The following is a 20168-nucleotide window of genomic DNA, read 5'->3' as shown; positions in this document are numbered from 1 at the left end:
GTTTTTGGCCCATGAGAATGACATGTTTTGTTCTCTGAGGGCTGACGAGACAGGGATCCATTTTTCCTTATCCCTTAAGATGATATGTACTGGTGGTATCTTTTCTTTAGGACCAATTAGTGCTTCTATCCCTGTTGTTTTAGGTTCTTCAACATTGGAGATTTTCCTCTTCTTTTTTGACCATTTGGAATTCAGTATCTGTTTCCAAAGTCTGATAACGGCTGTCTTGGGATGTAGCATCTTCCATACTCGGGGAGTGTGCAAAAATCTGATTAAATCAGAGTTATGGGATCTTCACTAATGTCATCCATATTGTGACTGCTGTGTGTGTGTGTGTGGATTATCACTCAGCAGCTTTCCTAGTCTGCGGAATTCCTTGTATACTTCCTCAAATTTGGCCTCATTCAGAAGTTTCGCCATGACAACAATAATTTAGAAATGTGTAAAGACACAGATGGAGAAAGAGTAGATATTGGTCAGGTGTCCCGAGCAGGTTTCAGATAATCCTGTGGACTTTTGAGGGTCCACTAGCAAATCCCATAGACACTCTCAGGTGTCTACCAGCAATAAAATACAACTAGCTATCCTACAGTAGGGAAAAGGAGTGTCACGAAATCACTTGGCCAGAGATTGAAATTCTACCTCCCTAAATAAAACCATAAATCCACCACTGGTCCTAATTGCGGGTGGGGCCTGCTGGCCATCAGACCTCTTGCATGTTTCATGCAGAGGGGGGAGACAGTAGGAAACAAACTATGTCTGCGCCAGTGCAATGCGCGTTTCGTGAAAAACCTTGTAAACAAACTAATCAGGCTCAGTCTAAAATAATACGTCCGTTCACATTAAAAGCCAAAATAAAAACCGATATCAAGGTTGAAGTAATGCAGGTCATATTTCCATATACAAATGGTCAAAAGGTGTCAGTTTATTCTAAAATAAGTTGGATTAGAGAGATAGATGTTGAATGTTTCTTCACTTGGTTATATTACAAATTAAAGATGACAAGAAGTTATATTCCTGCTTTCATTCATGCACGAACATTGTTTGCTTGCACTTGGATAATGGATGAAAACGTTCAATATCTATGTCTAATGCAGAGTGTTTTAGTAATAAGGTGCAACGCCTTTTGACTACTTGTATATGGAAATAGGACTTCTGCATTACTTCAACCTTGGTATCACTTCCAGTCTAACTCCCGCTTATGAGACCTCAATAAAGGTCAAAACCAGTCTTGGTAGCAGCCATTCCCATAATGCATAGCATTATACATGTCTGTAAGGATATGTGCATTGCATTATGGAACTAAGCCAATTGATGTGAAGTCATTAGCCTCTATATACAAGTAGCCTGGCCGTGAAGTGATTTCCCGCACAAACTTTGCTTACACTTGGATAATGGATGAAACCAAGAATATAATTCCTTGGCATCATTAATTTATAGTATAACCAAGTGAAAAAATATTCAAGTTCTAAAACCTTTTAATATCATGGCATCATTTGGCCTTGTCAAGAAGATTTCTACCCTTTTTTCTTCACCTCAAGACAAGCTTTCTCCATTCAACTTCCAGGTGTCTATCAGCTCCCATGTTCCTGTGGCTTACATTGGACAGGTGTTGCAGATCTACAGCTATCCATCATGAAGAACATAAATCATACATCTAGTACAACAAACTAGAATAGTCTGACCTAGCAGAACACTCTATCTTGATCAAACATTTTGGAGAAAACTAAGCTTTTACATAGAACTAAATTCTTTATAGAGTGCTTATATTTATGGAAAAAAAAAGTACTGAACTCCGAACATACCCCATAACGCCTCCTTCAGTACAGGCGTTATGGGATATGCCATTCAAATGCATGCACACTGATATAAGAATATGTGTAGAGTCTATGCCATTACATTTAGCTGTAGCGATGGTGTTGACATTGGAAGAAAAGACGTTTATTGTTAAGCATTATTTTTGTTCATACGGAGCTGGTAGAGCAAATTGTCCAAAACACAGTCAATGCTAAACAGCAAAAAAATTTGGGATACTGGGACAGTTACTACAGAGAATCCTTAAGAAGATGGGTACCTTCTCGTATGTCATTCAGGTGAATCAGTGGTTAACAGCAATGGATTAAACTGCACAAAAAGAATACTGTACATGCATGCTCGTCAATGTGTATGAAGATCTATCCTTCCTTCATTATGTTTGGTTCTCTGATAAAGCACATTTCCACCTAAGTGGTCATGTAAGCAGATGAAGTTACAGGTTTCTTGAGAACTGATCCAAGAGAAACCTCTTCAAAGTGAGAAGGTCACTGTATGCCATGCAGTTTCTGACCATGCCTTAACTGGGCCCTACTTCATTGAAGAGGGTGGCATAACCATGACCTTGAATAGCAAATGCTACATTGAGTTCTGTTCACCCAGGATTTGCATAGGATGTGAAGTGTAAAAATCATTCCATTTCATGTACAGATCTTCCAAAAGGATGGAGCAACCAGTAACACATCCCCAGGAGGCTCATTTCGAGGTTCACAGAATTCCCATACTCTTCAAGTTCTCCTGATCTCACATCAGTTGAAGCATTTGTTTGGGGTATGTTGAAGGAATGGTTATTCCACCATGACCTGCCTTCAAACCTCGATGAACTATGAGATAAAATTACACAATATCTCCAGCAGTTGTCTCATCATCAAATCATCATCAAATTCCTGCCATGTACCCTCAAGGGGTGTACAGGATATGATAGTACTATATGCTCTATCGACGTCCAGCCCTTGCAGTTGTACATGCCATGGTTCTGTTCTTGGACCACTGCTGTTTAATCTGTTCATTAACGATATAGGGAAGGGTCTAAGTGGGACAGTTCATTTGTTCGCTGATGATGCAAAGTTGGGTAGGGCGATAGTGAATGCAGAAGATGTCAAAGTCTTGCAAGATGACTTAGATAGATTGGAGTTCTGGACTAAGGAGAATGGATGTCAATTTAATGTGACAAAATGTAAGGTTATGCATTTCGGAGTGAAAAGATTAGCAACAGTATACCACATTGGTGGAACTGTACTCCAAGAGATTGATGAGGCCAGGGACTTGGGAGTGTTGGTGGATAGGGAGATGAAGTTTAGGGGGCACATTGCGAAAGTAGCTAAATCAGCTCATCAACTCACTTGGTTGTTGAAAAATACCTTGACGAGCAGAGAAAAACAAGTTATTGTACCTCTGTACCGAGCCCTGATAAGACCTCATCTCGACTACTGTGCCCAGATTTGGTCACCTCGGTTCCTTCTTGATGGGGAGGAGGTTGAGAGGATCCAGAGGCGAGTGACTAAGATGATAGCAGGTCTATGGAATGAACCATATGAGAACAGGTTGAAGATTTGTGGGTTGCAGAAACTAGTTGATAGGCGGAAAAGGGGAGACATGATTGAGACATTCAAATTGCTAAAAGGATTCTATAGGATTAATTCAGATGATATTTTTGAGATCAGGACTGGTGGTGGGAGAACTAGGGGACACCCATGAAAGCTGGGCAAGAGCGTGGTTAGCAGGGGTGTTAGAGCTGGGTTCTTTACTTTTAGAGTGGTAAATGAGTGGAATAAGCTGCCAGAGTCTGTTGTGGGTGTTATGACAGTGAGCGAGTTCAAGGCAAGGTATGATAGATACTGTGAGAATGTTGAACAGCTGCGTGAACATGATGTTTAGGGCCTCCCTCGATGAGTCTAAGGACTCCTGGAGTAGCCCGTGGTAATAATAATAATAATAATAATATGAAAAATTTACATCATTACTAACTTCCTATCTACAATATTCCTCCAAATCAGTCTGCTACTTGTCAAGACTCCAACATTATCAGATCTCATATTTCTATCGTCTAAGGCACTTTGTACCTTATCAATCCACCTATATCTTGGTCTTCCTCTGGGTCGTTTTCCTGCCAACCTGGCTGAGAACACTTGTTTTGCTAATCTTTCTTCGCCCATTCTGTTTAAGTGACCATACCACCTGAGATTAGCTCTGCTAACGCATTCCTGGATGTTGACAATGTCAAGTTCTTTCCAAATATACTCGTTTTTAATATGATATTGCCATTGATGCCATCTGTTCAGCCTATAATCTTTCTCAGGACTCTGATATCTGGGTATCTAGTCTTAGATCAAATGTTTTACTTCTGACCCAGCTCTCATATCCATTAAGTTAAAACTGGTTTGAACACTGTCTTGTATACAGCTAATTTAGTGTTCCATATGAATTTATTCAATTGACTTCCCACCATACCAGCTTTGCTGATTCTGTTGTCTATTTCTATATTTAATTTACCATCTTCAGTAAAAATCATGCCTAAGTAGCTGAAATGTTTTACTTGTTCCATAGGTTCTCCATTCACAACACAGTTGACATTTTCAATGATTCTGCCTATTTTCATTGTCTTTGCCTTTTTACTGCTGACCTTCATACCATATCTATTGCAACAGCTATTCAATTTAGTCAGAGAATCTAGCAGACTTGTAGCGGATTTATTTAGAAGTATAACATCATCCGCATAAAGCAAAGAGCTGACATTAACATCTCCAATTTTGATATCATGTTTAATACCACTTTTCTTCATAATGTGATCCATATAGATAATGAATAACAGAGGGGATAATGTACATCCTTGTCTCACACCAGATTTAACATTAAACCATCTTCCTGTACTTCCTTCAATTCTAACTGCTGACTTACAACTCATACAAAGACTAAGTATTGCTTGATGCTTGATATAATGCCCCATTGACACCATATAACTGTAGCGTATTGAATAGCTTCTCTCTTGACATCTTGTCATATGCTTTTTCCAAATCGACAAAACTTAAATACAGATCTCTGTTATATTCCCATGCTTTCTCGACTATTTGTCGTAAAGTGAAGATCTGATCCTGACAGCCTCTATTTGGCCTGAATCCAGCTTGTTCTTCACAAAGCTTTTCTTCCACAATTCTTCTCAACCGTTTCTTAAGTATACTTGCATAGATCTTGCCAGGAACACTCAGTAGGGAAATACCTCTGTAATTCTCACATTCAGTTTTATTTCCCTTTTTATATATGGGTACTATGAGAGCTCTACTCCAATCATCGGGAATTCGTCCCTCTGTCCAGGCTTTCTGAACTATGCAGTACAGCAACTGTAAGATTCTTATACCACCATACTTCAGCATTTCTGGTCAAATATCATCTACTCCTGCTGCCTTTCCACATTTCAAGCCTTTGATGGCTTTTTCTACTTCAAGTATGGATATGTATTCCTGAATGCATGCCTGATCAGTGTTTTTTACCACTGTGCTGTCATCACTGATTGTTTCATTTAGCAGTTTTTCAAAGTAATTACTCCATACTTCAAGGATATCTTTTTCTCGCATTTTCATGTCACCTTTATCATCTCTAACTCCTTTTACAGCACTCTTTCCCCCATTCCTAAGCTTCTTCAACAACCTCCAGAATATTTTGCCACCTTCTTGATATTTATTTTCTATATTTTGTCAAAGTCCTCCCATGAGTTTTGTTTAGCTAGTTTTACACAGTGTTTAGCATTCTTGCATTTGTCTCTGTATTCTCTAAGAGCACAAGCTGACTTATTTGCCAGGAACTTTTGATATGCTTTCTTCTTTTCCTACACTGCCTCTTTAACTTGCTGTGTCCACCATGGAGTTCTGATTTTTTTATTCTTGCAGACAACTTCACCACATGCCTCTCTGGCTGAATCAATCAGGGTTTTCTTCAAGGCTTACCACTGAATCTCCAAAGTTTGGTTCCTGTTCTCAAACTCTTTCATTTTTTCTTCAATAATCTTTGTGTATTTTAGTCTACAGTTCGCATCTGAGAGCTGCTCAACTTTTATTCGCTTTAGAACTTTCTTACATGTTATTCTTTTCGATATGAAATTCAATTTTATCCTGCTCAAGACTAAATAGTGATCACTTCCAATTTCAAATCCTCTGTACACTCTTGTGTCCTGCACAAGGGAGAAAACATCGACAATAAGATAGTCAATGAGACTTTTCTTATTGCCTGCCTCTTCTCTCCATGTGAATTTGTTCACATTTTTATGTTGGAACATGGTGTTAGTAATAACCAGTCCATGTCCTGAGCAGAAATCCAACAGATATTTGCTATTATTATTAGCTTTGTTTTTTTCACCAAATTTTCCCAAAATATTTTTGTATGTCTCACAATCATTTCCTACTCTGCTATTTAGATCCCTAATAAGGACCAACTTTTCCTTTTTCATTGTGTCAGCTGCTTTTTCTAAAGCCTCAAAAAATTCCTCCACTTCTACCTTAGTAGAACCTTCTGTGGGACCATAGGCAAATAAGTCTCATTGTCCAGTTCCCCATTCTGATATTTGCCCACATTACTCTACTTGAGACTGACTGCCATTCAAGAAGATTAGCCTCGTATTTTGTGTTGAATACTATGGCTACTCCTTCTTTTCCTTGATTGTCATTGCCTGAATATAACACTCTGTGTTTATTGCTCAGAAAGATCTCACCAGTTTTTGTCTTTTTTGTTTCAGTCACCCCTATTATGTTGATCTGGTACTTATCTAATTCCTCAGCTAGCTCCATTTCTTTGCAATTCAGGCTTCTTATGTTGATAGTACCGATCTTTAACTCTGGTGATGTTAAGTTGGGGTGTGTTTTTAGATTTGTTCCAGTAGCTGACTTTTCGCTGTTCGCCCTGGTTCTCTGGCAAAAAACAACGGTTTCAGTATATCAGTTTATATGTAGTAAAGCAGAAATACTGTTTTTTATTGCATGTTCAACATGTTTTGACTTGTACTAGAAATAGAGCAATGTCTCAATTATCCAAATGCAATGGGAAATCAATTTGCTCGCCAGATAATTGAAGACAGTTACAAAGTGCCATACCAGGTGTTTTTTAGATTTGTTCCAGAAGCTGACTTTTCGCTGTTCGCCCTGGTTCTCTGGCAAAAACAACAGTGGCCTTGTTTAACCGGGCAATGTTCCAGCCGGCATGAAATTTTGTCATGTCGTACCATCATTTTTTATTTTGGTTTAACCAATAAGAATACAATTTGGTCGGCTAAATCCCAAATTGCCAGCCCATCCTCGTTCGTTCAGTATCAAAGTAGATACCCAACTGGGTGCACCACGAGAAGGTGAGGATTGGACGTTTGGTCAGAAGCTCTAGTCGGTTCTCCGCATGTTGACTTTAAGGATTTTACAGAGATTATTAAGACATCGAGTTTGGTAATAGAGTAAGTGTCCACTTGCTGTGATATTTGCATCACCATAATTTTTTTTCTTTTGGACCACTAAAAAATTCAGGATGAAATCTGTTTGAGTGATTTTTGAGGCATGCCAGCCTGGCTGGCTGAGTGGCTAAATGCAATAAACAGTTATGTTTAAAGTTAGTTTTTCCTTAAATGTTTCATTTTTTTAATGAAAGTATAATTTATAACAGTGCTTATTTTTATATGTGTATTTTCCAAAAAAAAAAAAAAAATGAAAGCAGTTCCCATTGCTCACCGATTGTGAAATTCTCATTTTTATGGTCCAAAGCAATGTACTTATGAAAAGTGACATAAAAGCAATCGCTAAATTAGGATAGAAATTGCAGATGTAAGCCATTCAATTTTGATCACCAGAAAAAAAAAAGAAAAGAAAAAAAACTTGATAAATGAGGATTTGAGAATAAAACTAAGCAGCAACAACAAGCAGAAAAGAATGGATATTTGCTAAACACTTACTTGACATTCTGATATTTCTGAATGTAGGAACAATAGTGAAGGCTTAATGACAGGTACCAAAGAAACCTACCACTACATGACTCATACTAGTGTTGCTCAGTCGTCTCAAGCCTCATTATTCCAAGATGACAGAGAACCTACGGATGTGCCATGAAACCTGTTTTGAAAGACAAGATGCCCATTTTGAGCGCATAATCTACTGTCGTTAAAGCTTTATTCGACCAAGATTCCACTGATAGTTGTGAATGTACATATCATTGTGTGTAAACATATATCATTGTAGTTGTTCAGTACTGCTTTTTTTTTTTTTTTTTTTTCCCCATAAATTGTGAGACCTTCCTACACCAACTAAAGTTAAAGAGATCAGATGGCCTTTGGTTATTCCATTTTGTGGGAAATATTATTACATATTTTTTAATGTAAATTCTTGGTCATTATATTATTGTATTTTTTAAATTAATTAGGAATTCTACTTACTGCTCTATATGTTTTGAAAATTATTCTTTAAATGCAATTTTATATTGTGTTCCAGTAACAATGTACTGAGGATTCCTATGACAAGCAGGCAAAAATTTTTACAGCTAATAAATTTATTTATATTTCTATTATTTTTTCTTATGTTACTCCCACCCAAAAAGGTCGTATGCAAACCTATAGTACATTTTGTAGTGTGGGTAGGCTAAGAATTTTTTTTTTATTACATTTTTATCAATTTTATGTCTTTTGTATTTTTAATTTATTTTTTGTATAATCCAGAAACTCTGCTCTAGAGACCAAACATGGAACTTTTCCAAGCCAATTCAGGCCTCCAATTAGCAAAACAGTGGTCTCATAGCAGGCAATGAAATTCATCTCCCATTTAAAGTCAATAACAAACATCCATGCCCATGGTGTGCATAGATGTTTGTTATCGACTTGGCTGGAGAGTGATAAGCTAACCACTTGGCCAACCAGACAGGTAATTCCAACTTTCCTCCTTTAATTTTTTAAAGTCAATTTACATACTTTTTCTTCCCCCAAGGAGTATGCACCACCCTTAGTCACACTGGTAGTTGACTCAAAATTAACAATAATTTCCTAACCTCTGATGGTAAGGTATACAAATCTAGTGTGAGGCATACAAGATATAAATACTGTCTGAAAGATTTCAAACCATTCATAAAAGCAACATCTTTCAGTTATCACAAAGTATTGTGAAAAGACAGAAAGTTCTATATTATAGAAAAAAATGAGTTTCCATCAGATTATATGAAGATAAAAACATACAATTTTACAAGTGAGGTATCATGCAACAGTTGAACATTTGAATTTTGAATGACTGGTATCATCTATAAATCTAATTTCAGATGAAAGATACTTTTTAAAACCCAAGCTACTCAAGTTATTGTTAAATGACCTTAGTTCTAATCTAATCCTCAAAGATGCTATGTGCCATTCATACTGACAGTAGTGTAATAAAAACTCTTATAAAAATCTATTGCAGTTCATTGGTTTACTTTAAGGAATAAGTCTTTCTGTGTATTCTATACCATTCTACTTTATAGTAGAATGGTATACAATATATGAAATCCTGAAAAGTGCAATTGCATTACAGCAGAATACAAAAAAGAAATTCTCTAACCATATATTTCCAAATGGAATAAGCAGAGCTCAATTATCCCCAAGGTTGGAAGAGCACTGATGCTAGCCGGAGTTGCTTTCGTGCTGTCATGGTGTGATTGCTCTGGCGATGAGGCCCCTAGAATGGAAGCATCAAGGCAGCCGTTGAGACTATGTGCAGCTGCTTACTACGCTGCACCATTCAGGTGTGACGTGTGGGAACCAAATTGTCTGCAGACAACCTAGGTAATGATCTGGTGTCGTGCTTAGAAGAGCAGCCACCAAACTGCGATCTATTGGGACTCATCCTCATCCTGATGAATATAATATTAATATTTGAAGTTCCCTGTTAGGAGTAGTACGGAATCTAGTTCCCAAGTTGGGAACAAGAAATCACGTGCTTGGTCATGACTGAAATAATAAAATTGAATAACACCGCATCATTCAGGTGTGACGTGCGGGCACCAAATCATCCGCAGACGACCTAGGTATGGGTCTGGGTGTCATGCTTAGAAGAGCAGACACCATACTGCGAGGATGAGTCTCAATTGATCACAGTATGGTGGTTGCTCTTCTAAGCACGACACCCAAACTGGTATCTAGATCGTCTGCAGATGATTTGGTGCCTGCATGTCACACCTGAATGATGCAGCATAGGAAGCAGCTGCCTTGATGCTTCCATTCTAGTGGCCTCATCGTCAGAGTAATCGCACTGTGACAGTATGAAAGCAACTCAGGCTAGTGCTGCCTTTTAACGTGAGAGGCATGAACGGTATCATTGCAGTGGCTAGACGGGATTCTGACTTAGAGGCGTTCATAATCCCACGGATGGTAGCTTCGCACCACTAGTCACTCGACCAAGCACATGTACCAAGCGTCCAAACCTGCGGTTCTGCTCATACTGAGCAGGATTACTATCGCAATGACTAGTCATCAGTAAGGAAAAACTATCCTGTCTCCCATCTTGGGCAGGATAGACTCTCTTGGCAATGCACTCCTATCTGGCATCGAAGACCTAAAGGCGTTCAGTCCTTCATGCCGTTTTGTACACGAAACTAAAGTAGTTCAGCTCATGCTCCATGGCCACTCATATTATAGCTACAGACCTGTATTATTGCTCAATTATATCATGAATATGTGCAAAGCACATACTGCGAGGATGAGTCTCAATAGATCACAGTATGGTGGCTGCTCTTCTAAGCACGACAGCCAGACCAGTACCTAGTGTTTTATTATTAAAGTGTTCTATTTGCAGCACTACTGCAAAGATAATGACATGGAGTTTACAAAGTTGTTGTTAATAGACAATGCACCAGGTCATTCCTCCTGTTTCTGACTTGCAAAAAAATGTTAATTTTTTCCCCCTACCATACAACATTATTATTGCAGCCAATGAATCAGGGTGTCACTGCTACATCTACAGCCTATTATTTGAGACAAACTTTTTCTCATGCCATAAAAGTAAAACTTTGTTAGTTTTTTGGAAATGTGTTATTATTATGTGACACCTCCAGAGAGTCCAATGACTCATCGAGGGAGGGCACCTACTCTACAACTCTATCCCCCACCACTAATCCACCAATGTACTACTCACCACCACGGGTATTTTCACAATGCCAAACATCCATGCCCATGGCGGGATTCGAATCCGCAGCCTTTTGGCTGCAGAACAGATACGCTAACCACTCAGTCAACCAGGCCAGCAATTATGGCATGCACTGCATCAATGCTTTCAGGTGCGATCACTGTGGAAGGTTTTCCTGACTTAGGGGCTCTGTTGTCTCAAAATGCCCAGTTTTAAACTTGGCCACTCACCTGGCAACTGTTGGATATGCTGGAGCACAGTCCCCTAAAGCCTGACACAAAGTTTGGTGAAACTCAGTTGCAGACTTTTCTTGCAGCATTAAAAACTTGATGATGGCCCATACCTCTGTGTCTTTGAATTTCTTCAAAACCTCTGACATGTCTTCTTATATATCCTAAAAGAAAAAGAATAAATTATTACAGTTTGATGAAACATGAGGGTTAAAGAGTTTTGAGTTCCTCGTATGGTTATATCAGTTGCTTTAATATCATTTTTGTTTTGGTGTTCATCAGAACTTGTCAGTCTTCCCTTGTACAAAAAAAAAAAGATTGCATCTGTTCATCTCTAACAAAATACTAGCATATGCAAGATATCTTGATAAGACAAAAGAGCCATTGACACAAAACTTTTGTAATTATTATTACATGACACTCCACACAACCTACTACCTATCCTATTTAATTCTTTGCTTACATGCTCTGCTACAATCCACATATCTACACACAACACAATCTGAAAGATAATATTTTGTGAATAGATGGATAATTAGATGATTAGAAATTATTTATGTATATATACTATGTAGAAACTGTATACTAATCATTAGTGAATAAACCAAAATATAAATAAAACACAGAAATACACATAACAATTACAACACATTTTACAAGATAACTTGCTGTTCCAGCAGCCTACACGTATTCCTGCTATGCTTAGATGAATCATCAGATTAACATATTTCCCTTCGTTGTAATTTTTTTATGTCTATCAAAAATGCAAACGTGCATATAGCATCCCATGCAATTCGCTTCTAATGAAAATATTTCCATTCACACCTGTTCTCTCTCTCTCTCTCTCTCTCCTTTATTTGTCATTCTGTCGGTTCACTTATTTACATCTTTTAGTAACTTAAATATACCAACAAAATGTGTGATTCACCTTAATTAGCATTTTCTAATATATTCTAAAATGAACACACTCTTTTTCTTACCCTCTAATATAGATTTAGTTATAAAAAAAATAAAATCATGGTATGTGAAACATCCACTGATGACCAAGTGGAAACATTATACTTCCATAAGGTCGCAGTCTGTCCAAAAAGACTCTTTTACCACACATGAACATAATAAGAGATGACTTCTCTTTCACTCAATTCCTCCAATCGCTTTCCCATAGATGCCCTGTTTCTTCATTACGTTTTATAATGCATGAATTATGATGAGCTGTGGTTAGCATCCAGAGATGGTTCAGCTACTAATTACCAAGCCAACCCCCTCTTAACTTCATTCCATATACTTTGAAATAGTCTTTCCCACACTGTTTAACTGAATGAATACTAAACCCAAACTCTTACATAAATACATAAAGAACTTCCTTTCTTGTTTTTAATCACTTGTTCACAAATAATACATTGTTGTGTTCTAGGTCTAGATATCTCTTCTGTGTTGAGTTAAGATTCCATTGCATATCGAGTTATTTACATAAGACAAAATACAAGTGCAGCATGATTTTTGTTTACTGAGTGACAAAATTACTGACTTACATATAAACTTAAACCACTGGTTTTAATTAAAGTAAAATATCTGCCATAAAAATAATTTAATTTACATGTGTATTAAACATGCATGCAGTTCTCAGCAGTTAATGATAGGAATTCTAGGAATTTATGAAGAATAGCCAATTGGGTTTTTCTAACTGACTGCACCTGAACAAAATTGGCATAGTATCTAGTGCAGATACAGAACTGCCCTCATTGCCTTCCTGCAAGAAATATAAAAATCCAGTAAATACATTTTCCAGCATCCTAGGTAGTCACTCGTTAAAGCTCAGGAATGTCATCCACATCACCACAATATCTTCATTTTCATTATCATATTGAAGACTATCACGTGATTCACATCTAATGGGATGTAATTTTTACTATCAGCAATATCCAGCGTATTCACAAGTGAATGATTACAACCACAGTGAGCAGAACAGTTTTGAATGGTTTTGTTGCTTATTCCATACCAACTATTAGCCATAACTTGTATTACTTGTAAACAATTCACTTTTGTCCTGATCTCCTCAGCAACTGTCAAGAACTAGTAAAATTTTTCTTCATTTCCATTGTACTTCTATTCCTAACTCAAAATAATTCTTAAAAAATTCAGATGTTATCCACACATTTTTTGTCAGTATGGTACTGAAATGGTAAAATCTCCATTCTAATTCCTTTAAAGAATGAGATTTGGCCTTTTTTCCAACAACAGCTTTCACTTAACGGTATATCACTGTTACACAATCCATTTCTTCCTCTGATCCAAACATTGTGGCTGCTTACTGCAAATGGAACCATCCACTGTGGTATGATAACACAGCCATTTCATAAGTATTGTATATGTCATCAGCACTAAATTTTTCAAGCAAGGTTATGTAAGTATTCTAACAATCCATGTGCCAGAAGTCACTGGTTGGCACAATTAAATAGCACACTGTCCCAAATAAACAAAGCCAATTTTTTCTTATATTCTCATTTTGTTTTTGTTATTCTAGATTTGTGGGGAAAAAAAAAAAAACTGGCTTCCCTGATTCACAGGTGGCCCAATCAACCAGATTCACAAATTGGTTAGGATAGATGAAAAACCTACCTGATAATAACCCTACTGCAGAGAAGTTCATTGGTAAGAAATGCTAAGATGGCAGCTTTCTGAGTAGGATTGAGAGCTAAAAAAGGTTTTGTTGATAGCCACTGGCACATCTAAAAGAAAGAAACTATCAAATTATAATAAAACAGTAACATGCTTTTTTTTTATTACTTAAGAATAGAAACCTTAGAAGACATAGAGCAACTAAATCTAATTTGTTATATTCTCATTTTATTTTTGTTCTTCTAGATCCCCCCCCCCAACACACACACATGTACACATAACAGAAAATTCAACAATATTCCGTCAATGATTCACTAGGACAAGAACTACCAATAATCCAAAATATATATAATGTAATATATATTAATTAAATCAATTAATTATGAAGAACAGTTTAGAGAGCTATTTCCCTGTCTATTAAATTTTTTATTTTTAAGTTACACGGTAATCAGCATTCATAGCGAAGAATTTATGGACACAAAAACATGTGTTGGGGTAATTACTTTACTTATAATTAATAAAATAAAACTTGATATTTCGACCTCTGTAGTGAAGTCATCATCAGGAAAACATATGTACAGGACACAAGCTACATGACACTACACAAAAGTATACAGATCCTTGTTATATTCCCATGATTTCTCAACTTTTTGTCTTAAAATGAAAATCTGATCCTGAGAACCTCTATTTGGCCTCAACCCAGCTTTTTCTTCTCCAAGCTTCTCCTCCACAACTTTTCTTAGCCGTTTCTCAAGAATACTGACATAAATCTTACCAGGAACAATCAGTAGAGAAATTCCTCTATAATTTTTGTGTTCTGTTTTATTTCCCTTTTTAATATCCTTATAACTGGATACTATGAGTGCGCTACTCAAATCATCTGGAATTCAACCCTCTGACCAGACCAACTGAATTATGCAGTGTAGCCACTGTATAACTTTTATACCTCCATATTTTAGCATTTCTGGTCAAATATCATTTACTCCAGCCCACATTTCAGGTTTATGATAGCTTTTCTACTTCAAGTATAGATATATATTCCAGATAGTATTCCTGTTGAGTGTTTTCTACTAAATTGGGTTGTCCTAAGAACATCAGTCCAACAGCCAAGACAGCCCAATTTAGCCTGCAAGGGGAGCACCTTTAGGACCAACTTCACTTGCCTTCTTCAGCCTCATTTGCTCATTGTTAGTGCCTGCCTGCATATATCAGAGTTTTATGTTCCCAGAAGATGATAATTCCTTTTAGTATACGTTGTCATTTCCTGAAAAATTTAAAGTCTCGGAGTGTGGTGAATGAGTGGAATGGATTGCCAAAAGTAGTTGTGAGCATCCCAACAACGAACAGGTTTAAGAAGATGCGTGACAGGTATTGTGTTAATGGATAGAGTGGTTCTCCCACGATGAGGCTTTTGACTCCATGGAGTAACCATATAAATAATAATAATAATTCCTGGTTCTTGGATTCAAACTCATTCAGTTTTTCTTGAATAATGTTTATGTATAAGGGGGACTGGAAAGTAATCAATTTCTTGAACTACATTTTTAATATAAATTTTATTAAAGAACAAATTAACATTATTCAATTCTATAATCGCCATCGTTAATTATAACCTTATTCCAATGATCCACTAAGTTTAGAATTCCTTTTTGGAAAAAAATTTTTTCTTTGGAGACAAAAAAAATGATATCAAACTCCTTTGGACATCATCTTGCGAATGGAAGGTTTTATTTCTTATGCTGTGTTCTAAGGACCTGAATAAGTGATAGTCACTAGGGGCAATATCCGGTGAATATGGAGGATGTGGTAGAAGTTCCCATCCTGCCTAATTTTTTCTTGAGTCATTCTTGCAAAATGTGGTTTTGCATTATCTTGCTACAAAATATCCTCTTTTTGATTGACAAGCGCAGAACGTTTGATTAAAAATGCTTGATGTAGTCGCTCTAATTGTTCACAGTAGATGGCTGCTGTCATAGTCTTACCTTGTTCCATGAGTTCGTAATGAATAATCCCACCAAACGCACAACAGAACCTTTTATGGATGAAGTCCATCATTATGTGTTGGAATTGGAGTTTGATATGGAGAAAGCCACTGCTTTTTGCATTTATTATTCTTATACAGCACCCATTTTTCGTCACCAGTTATGACTCGTTCCAAAAAGGGATCATTTTGTTGTCCAGTTAACAACGAATTGCTAATCGCCCATCTCTGTGCTTTATTGTTTTCTGACAGTTCATGCGGTACCCATACACGCTGTTTAAGAACCTTGCCACTCTTATGTAAGTGCTCTTGGACAGTTGACCATGATGAATTAAGTTTCTCTGCTAATTCCTGCATGATTTGTTTTGGATCTGATTCAACGAGAATCTTAAGAGCATCATCATCTAGAGTAAGAGGTCTTTCAGATCGAGGACGATCAGAGAGATCAAAATTTTTTTCTGCAAAATCTCCTAAACCATCGCTGACATTTGTTAACCTTCATTACATCTCCATAAGTTGAGCAAATGATTTTGGTAGCCTCAGTAGCATTCTTTCCTTGGTGAAACAAAAACAGCATACAATGATGTAAATGGTGCTCTTCAACTTTAAAGTCTGCCATATTAAAAATAATAATCTAAAATTTAAAAAAAAAAAATGATTTTTAAATAGAAAAGTAATGCTAATATTAAATAAAAATCAAATTTAATAATCTAGGTGTTATTTAAGAAAAACAATCTGCTAAAAATGACCCATTAAAAATAACTGATTACTTTCCGATCCCCCTTATATTTGAGCATACAGTTCACATTTGATAGCTGTTCAACTTTGATTCATTTCCAAACTTCTTATACACCTTTCTTTTCAATATGAAGTTCAATTTTATCCTGCTCAACACTAAATGGTGATCACTTCCTATTTCAAATCCTCTGTATAGTCTTGTCCTGAACCAGTGGGAAAACATCACTATCAACAATAACATAGTCAATGAGACTTTTCTTATTCCTTGTGATTAAGAAATGTGAATTTGTGCACATTTTTGTGGCAACATGGGGTCAATAATAACTAGACCATGCCCTGGGCAGAAATCTAGCAGGTACTTACCATGATTATTAGCTTTGCTCTTTTTTTCCAAATTTTACCAAAATATTCTTTATATGTCTGGGAATTATTTCCTGCTCAGATGTTTAGATCTCCAACAAGGACCAACTTCTCCTTTTTTGTTGCAACAACTGCCTTCTCTAATGCTTCAAAAAATTCCTCCACTTCTTCCTTAGTAGAACTTTACATGAGACCATAAGCGTAAATAAGTCTCATTGTCCAGTTCCCCATTCTGATATTAACCCCACATCACTCTACTGGATATTACCTGCCATTCAAGAAGATTATCCTCATATTTAGTGTTTAATATTATAGCTACTCCTTTTCCCTGATTGTTATTGCCTGAATATAACATCTTGTATTTGTTGCTTAGAAAGATCTCATCTGTTTTTGTCTTCTTTGTTTCGGTAACAAATACCATGTCAATCTGGTACTTATCCAATTCTTTTCCACTGCTACTTGTTATGTTGTCGGAGCAAATCTTGATCTCTGCTGATATAGAATTGGGCTTTGTTCCAGTGACTTTTTGCTGTTTGCACTACTTCTCTGATGAAAACAATCGGGGCTTTTTTTTTTAACCAGGCAATGTTCCAGCCGGCATGAAATTCCACCATGTCATACCATCATTTTGAGTTAACGTATATGCCAATAAATCTGATATTGTCAGCCCATTCTCATTTGTTCAGTATCCAGGTAGATACTCAACATGGTGCACCACAAGAAGGTGAAAAATGGATATCTAGTCAGAAGCCCTGGTCGGTTCTCTGCATTCCCAAAAATTCCATGTGGAGGGTCTCCTCCCAGTTATCCATCCTTGACCCTTATGCACCCCCATAAATTATTTTTTTGTTTTATAAATTATCAACACTTGATATCATAACAGCTCTCTCTCTCTTTTAAGATTTCTAATGATGCCTTGTTTTTGTGCTGGATGGTAGTGAGAACTGGTATGTACTACTGACTGGTGTTGACTTTTTTCTGTCTACTTCAAAAGTAAGATTGCTAATGATCTTCAACTGAGATGAGACAAATTACCAGTTTAAATCACAAAATCCAATTTACACAAAAACAGTTCAGTACCAGTTAGCATCTGCATGCTGGTTCCCACCACCACCTGGCACAAAAACTATTAATAACATTGTATGTGCTTCAAGATAACAACCCAATAATTACAAAGGCATGGTTTCCTAGCCTTACATTTCCAATCTAGTGTAACAAACACCAAGACCTAATCTTAAATCAAATCTGGGCACCATACATAAAGGATCCACATATTGATGAATTACAATATGAGACAAGATATGCTATATCTTGCAACAATGAACTGCATGTATGATCTCATTCCCACATTTAAAATTTGCACATCTTGAATAAATTAAAAAATGACAGTTGATAATTCAGTAATCTCTTTGTAAATACTTTTTTATATTTGTGTTTTGTCTCAATATGAAAGTAGACAATAAGGCTATATGAAACTAGTCAATTATTTTCTTAAAGGTTTTTACTTTTTTTCCTGTTAATTATTAAAAATGCATAAATATTAGTAAGTTTAATAAATGTATTATTTTCTCTTTTGATGTTGTTTATACCACGAAGTACTATTATGAAAAATCACCATTTGAGACTTTCCACACATGCACCTTTATAGACAAGATCCTCTTGTTGATTATTTACACACATTTACCCCTGACTTGAGAAGACCTTACTAATCATGTACTATAATCCATTCTGTAAGTATTTATGTTCCTTTTTCTTTACATTTTGTCACTGCTTCAGATGTTGGACAAAAAGAGCTGATTAGAAAAATTCAGATGATGTAAATAAGAACAGTCCAGATTGGCTTTCCACGAAAGAGAAATATCATGATATTTAGAATGAGATAAAAATGTCCAATACTGCATACAATGGATATGTAAGAAAATTCAAGGACATCAATGAAATGCAGCATACACACTCACACAATTAAACAAAAACCAAAATATGTCTCTGAACTGTGTGTGGTTGGTTGCTTTTAATTAAAGAACGATTCCAACCAAAAGGATATTATTGGATAAATGTTCAGCATATCAAAATAACATTTACTAATTCACCTCCAAAAAACAGCTGTTATAAAGGATTCAGGATTCTTACTTAATAAGGCACTCTCCCAGATGTTTTAAACCAAAGGGCACATATTCACTAATGACAGTGATTTCCTACAGGCTTCACAGTCTCTCACATGTAAAGTTACATTTGAAGTTCAAGGGCCATATAGCAATGATTGCAAATGCAACTCAGAGAATAACTGTAATCTGAATGAAACATTAAAATATAAGGATAAGGAAGTCACATTTTACCTCTTTATGTTCACAGTATGCAGATCTGGTCTCCCAGGTCCTGCAATGATGCAGACAGAATGAGGTGGATGCAAAGGAGAGTGTTAAAGATGATATTAGGCTGGGGAATGTAGATTATGATGGGAGATTAAGAATTTGTAGATGAAAACACTAGTGAAGAGAAGAAAGAGACCTACAACTTATGTAAGAGTCATACAGTATACAAGAGATGCAATTTTTAATTTTATGATTGGTGGGGAGAGGACTAGAAAGCAGTCAAGAATAGGACATCAGCTAGATTTAGATTTTTTGTCTCATAGAGTGGCAGGTGATTGGAATGGATTACCTTTGAAGGTAGTATTAATGAATTCAAGAATAGTAATGGTAGCTGTGCAGGTTTATATTGGCCACTCTGGTAATAATAATAATCTTAGAAAATATCTCACTCTTCCAACAAGTGTACTATTGAGCTAGTGCTTCATGAAGTAACCCAATTTCCACTTCTTCCAGAATATACATTACCAGTGAAACTAGCAGGGGTGCTAAAGGATAAAAGCTGAATAACTGAGAGGAGACCTCCACATAGCCTTTAAAGGAATGCGGAGAACTGACCACGGCTTCTGACCTAATGTCCAATCCTCAGCTTCTCATGGTGCACCCTGTTGGGTATCTATATGGATACTGAACGAACGAGGATGGGCTAGCAATTTGGGATTTAGCCGACCAAATTGTATTCTTATTGGTTAAATCAAAATAAAAAATGATGGTACAACATGACAAAATATCATGCCTGCTGGGTCATCTCCAGGTTACACAAGGCCCCTGTTGTTTTCGCCAGAGAACCAGGGCGAACAGCAAAAAGTCAGCTACTGGAACAAACCTGAAAGCACACACACCAACTCAACATCACCAGAGTTAAAGATCAATACTATCAACATAAGAAGCCTGAATGGCAAAGAAATCGAGCTAGCTGAGGAATTAGATAAGTACCAGATCGACATAATAG

The 20168-nt window shown here is 36.6% G+C and overlaps 1 protein-coding gene across 1 annotated transcript in view; it reads right to left on the bottom strand.

Annotated features, from left to right (window-relative positions):
* LOC150098964 (bromodomain adjacent to zinc finger domain protein 2B-like) overlaps positions 1-20168 on the bottom strand; it is a 632705-nt gene that overhangs the window by 251176 nt on the left and 361361 nt on the right. The window contains exon 20 of the mRNA XM_090405782.1: positions 13769-13878. Within this exon, the coding sequence (XP_090261908.1) occupies positions 13769-13878 (110 nt within the window). The remainder of the gene's footprint in view (positions 1-13768; positions 13879-20168) is intronic.

The sequence above is a fragment of the Typopeltis vanoorti genome, chromosome 15, assembly GCF_054136105.1.
Source record: "Typopeltis vanoorti isolate ZY-2024b chromosome 15, IOZ_Tvanoo_1.0, whole genome shotgun sequence".
NCBI classification, from domain to species: Eukaryota; Metazoa; Arthropoda; class Arachnida; order Uropygi; family Thelyphonidae; genus Typopeltis; species Typopeltis vanoorti.
Note: the sequence above shows the minus strand (reverse complement) of the source record. Positions and strands in the feature narration are given on the sequence as shown.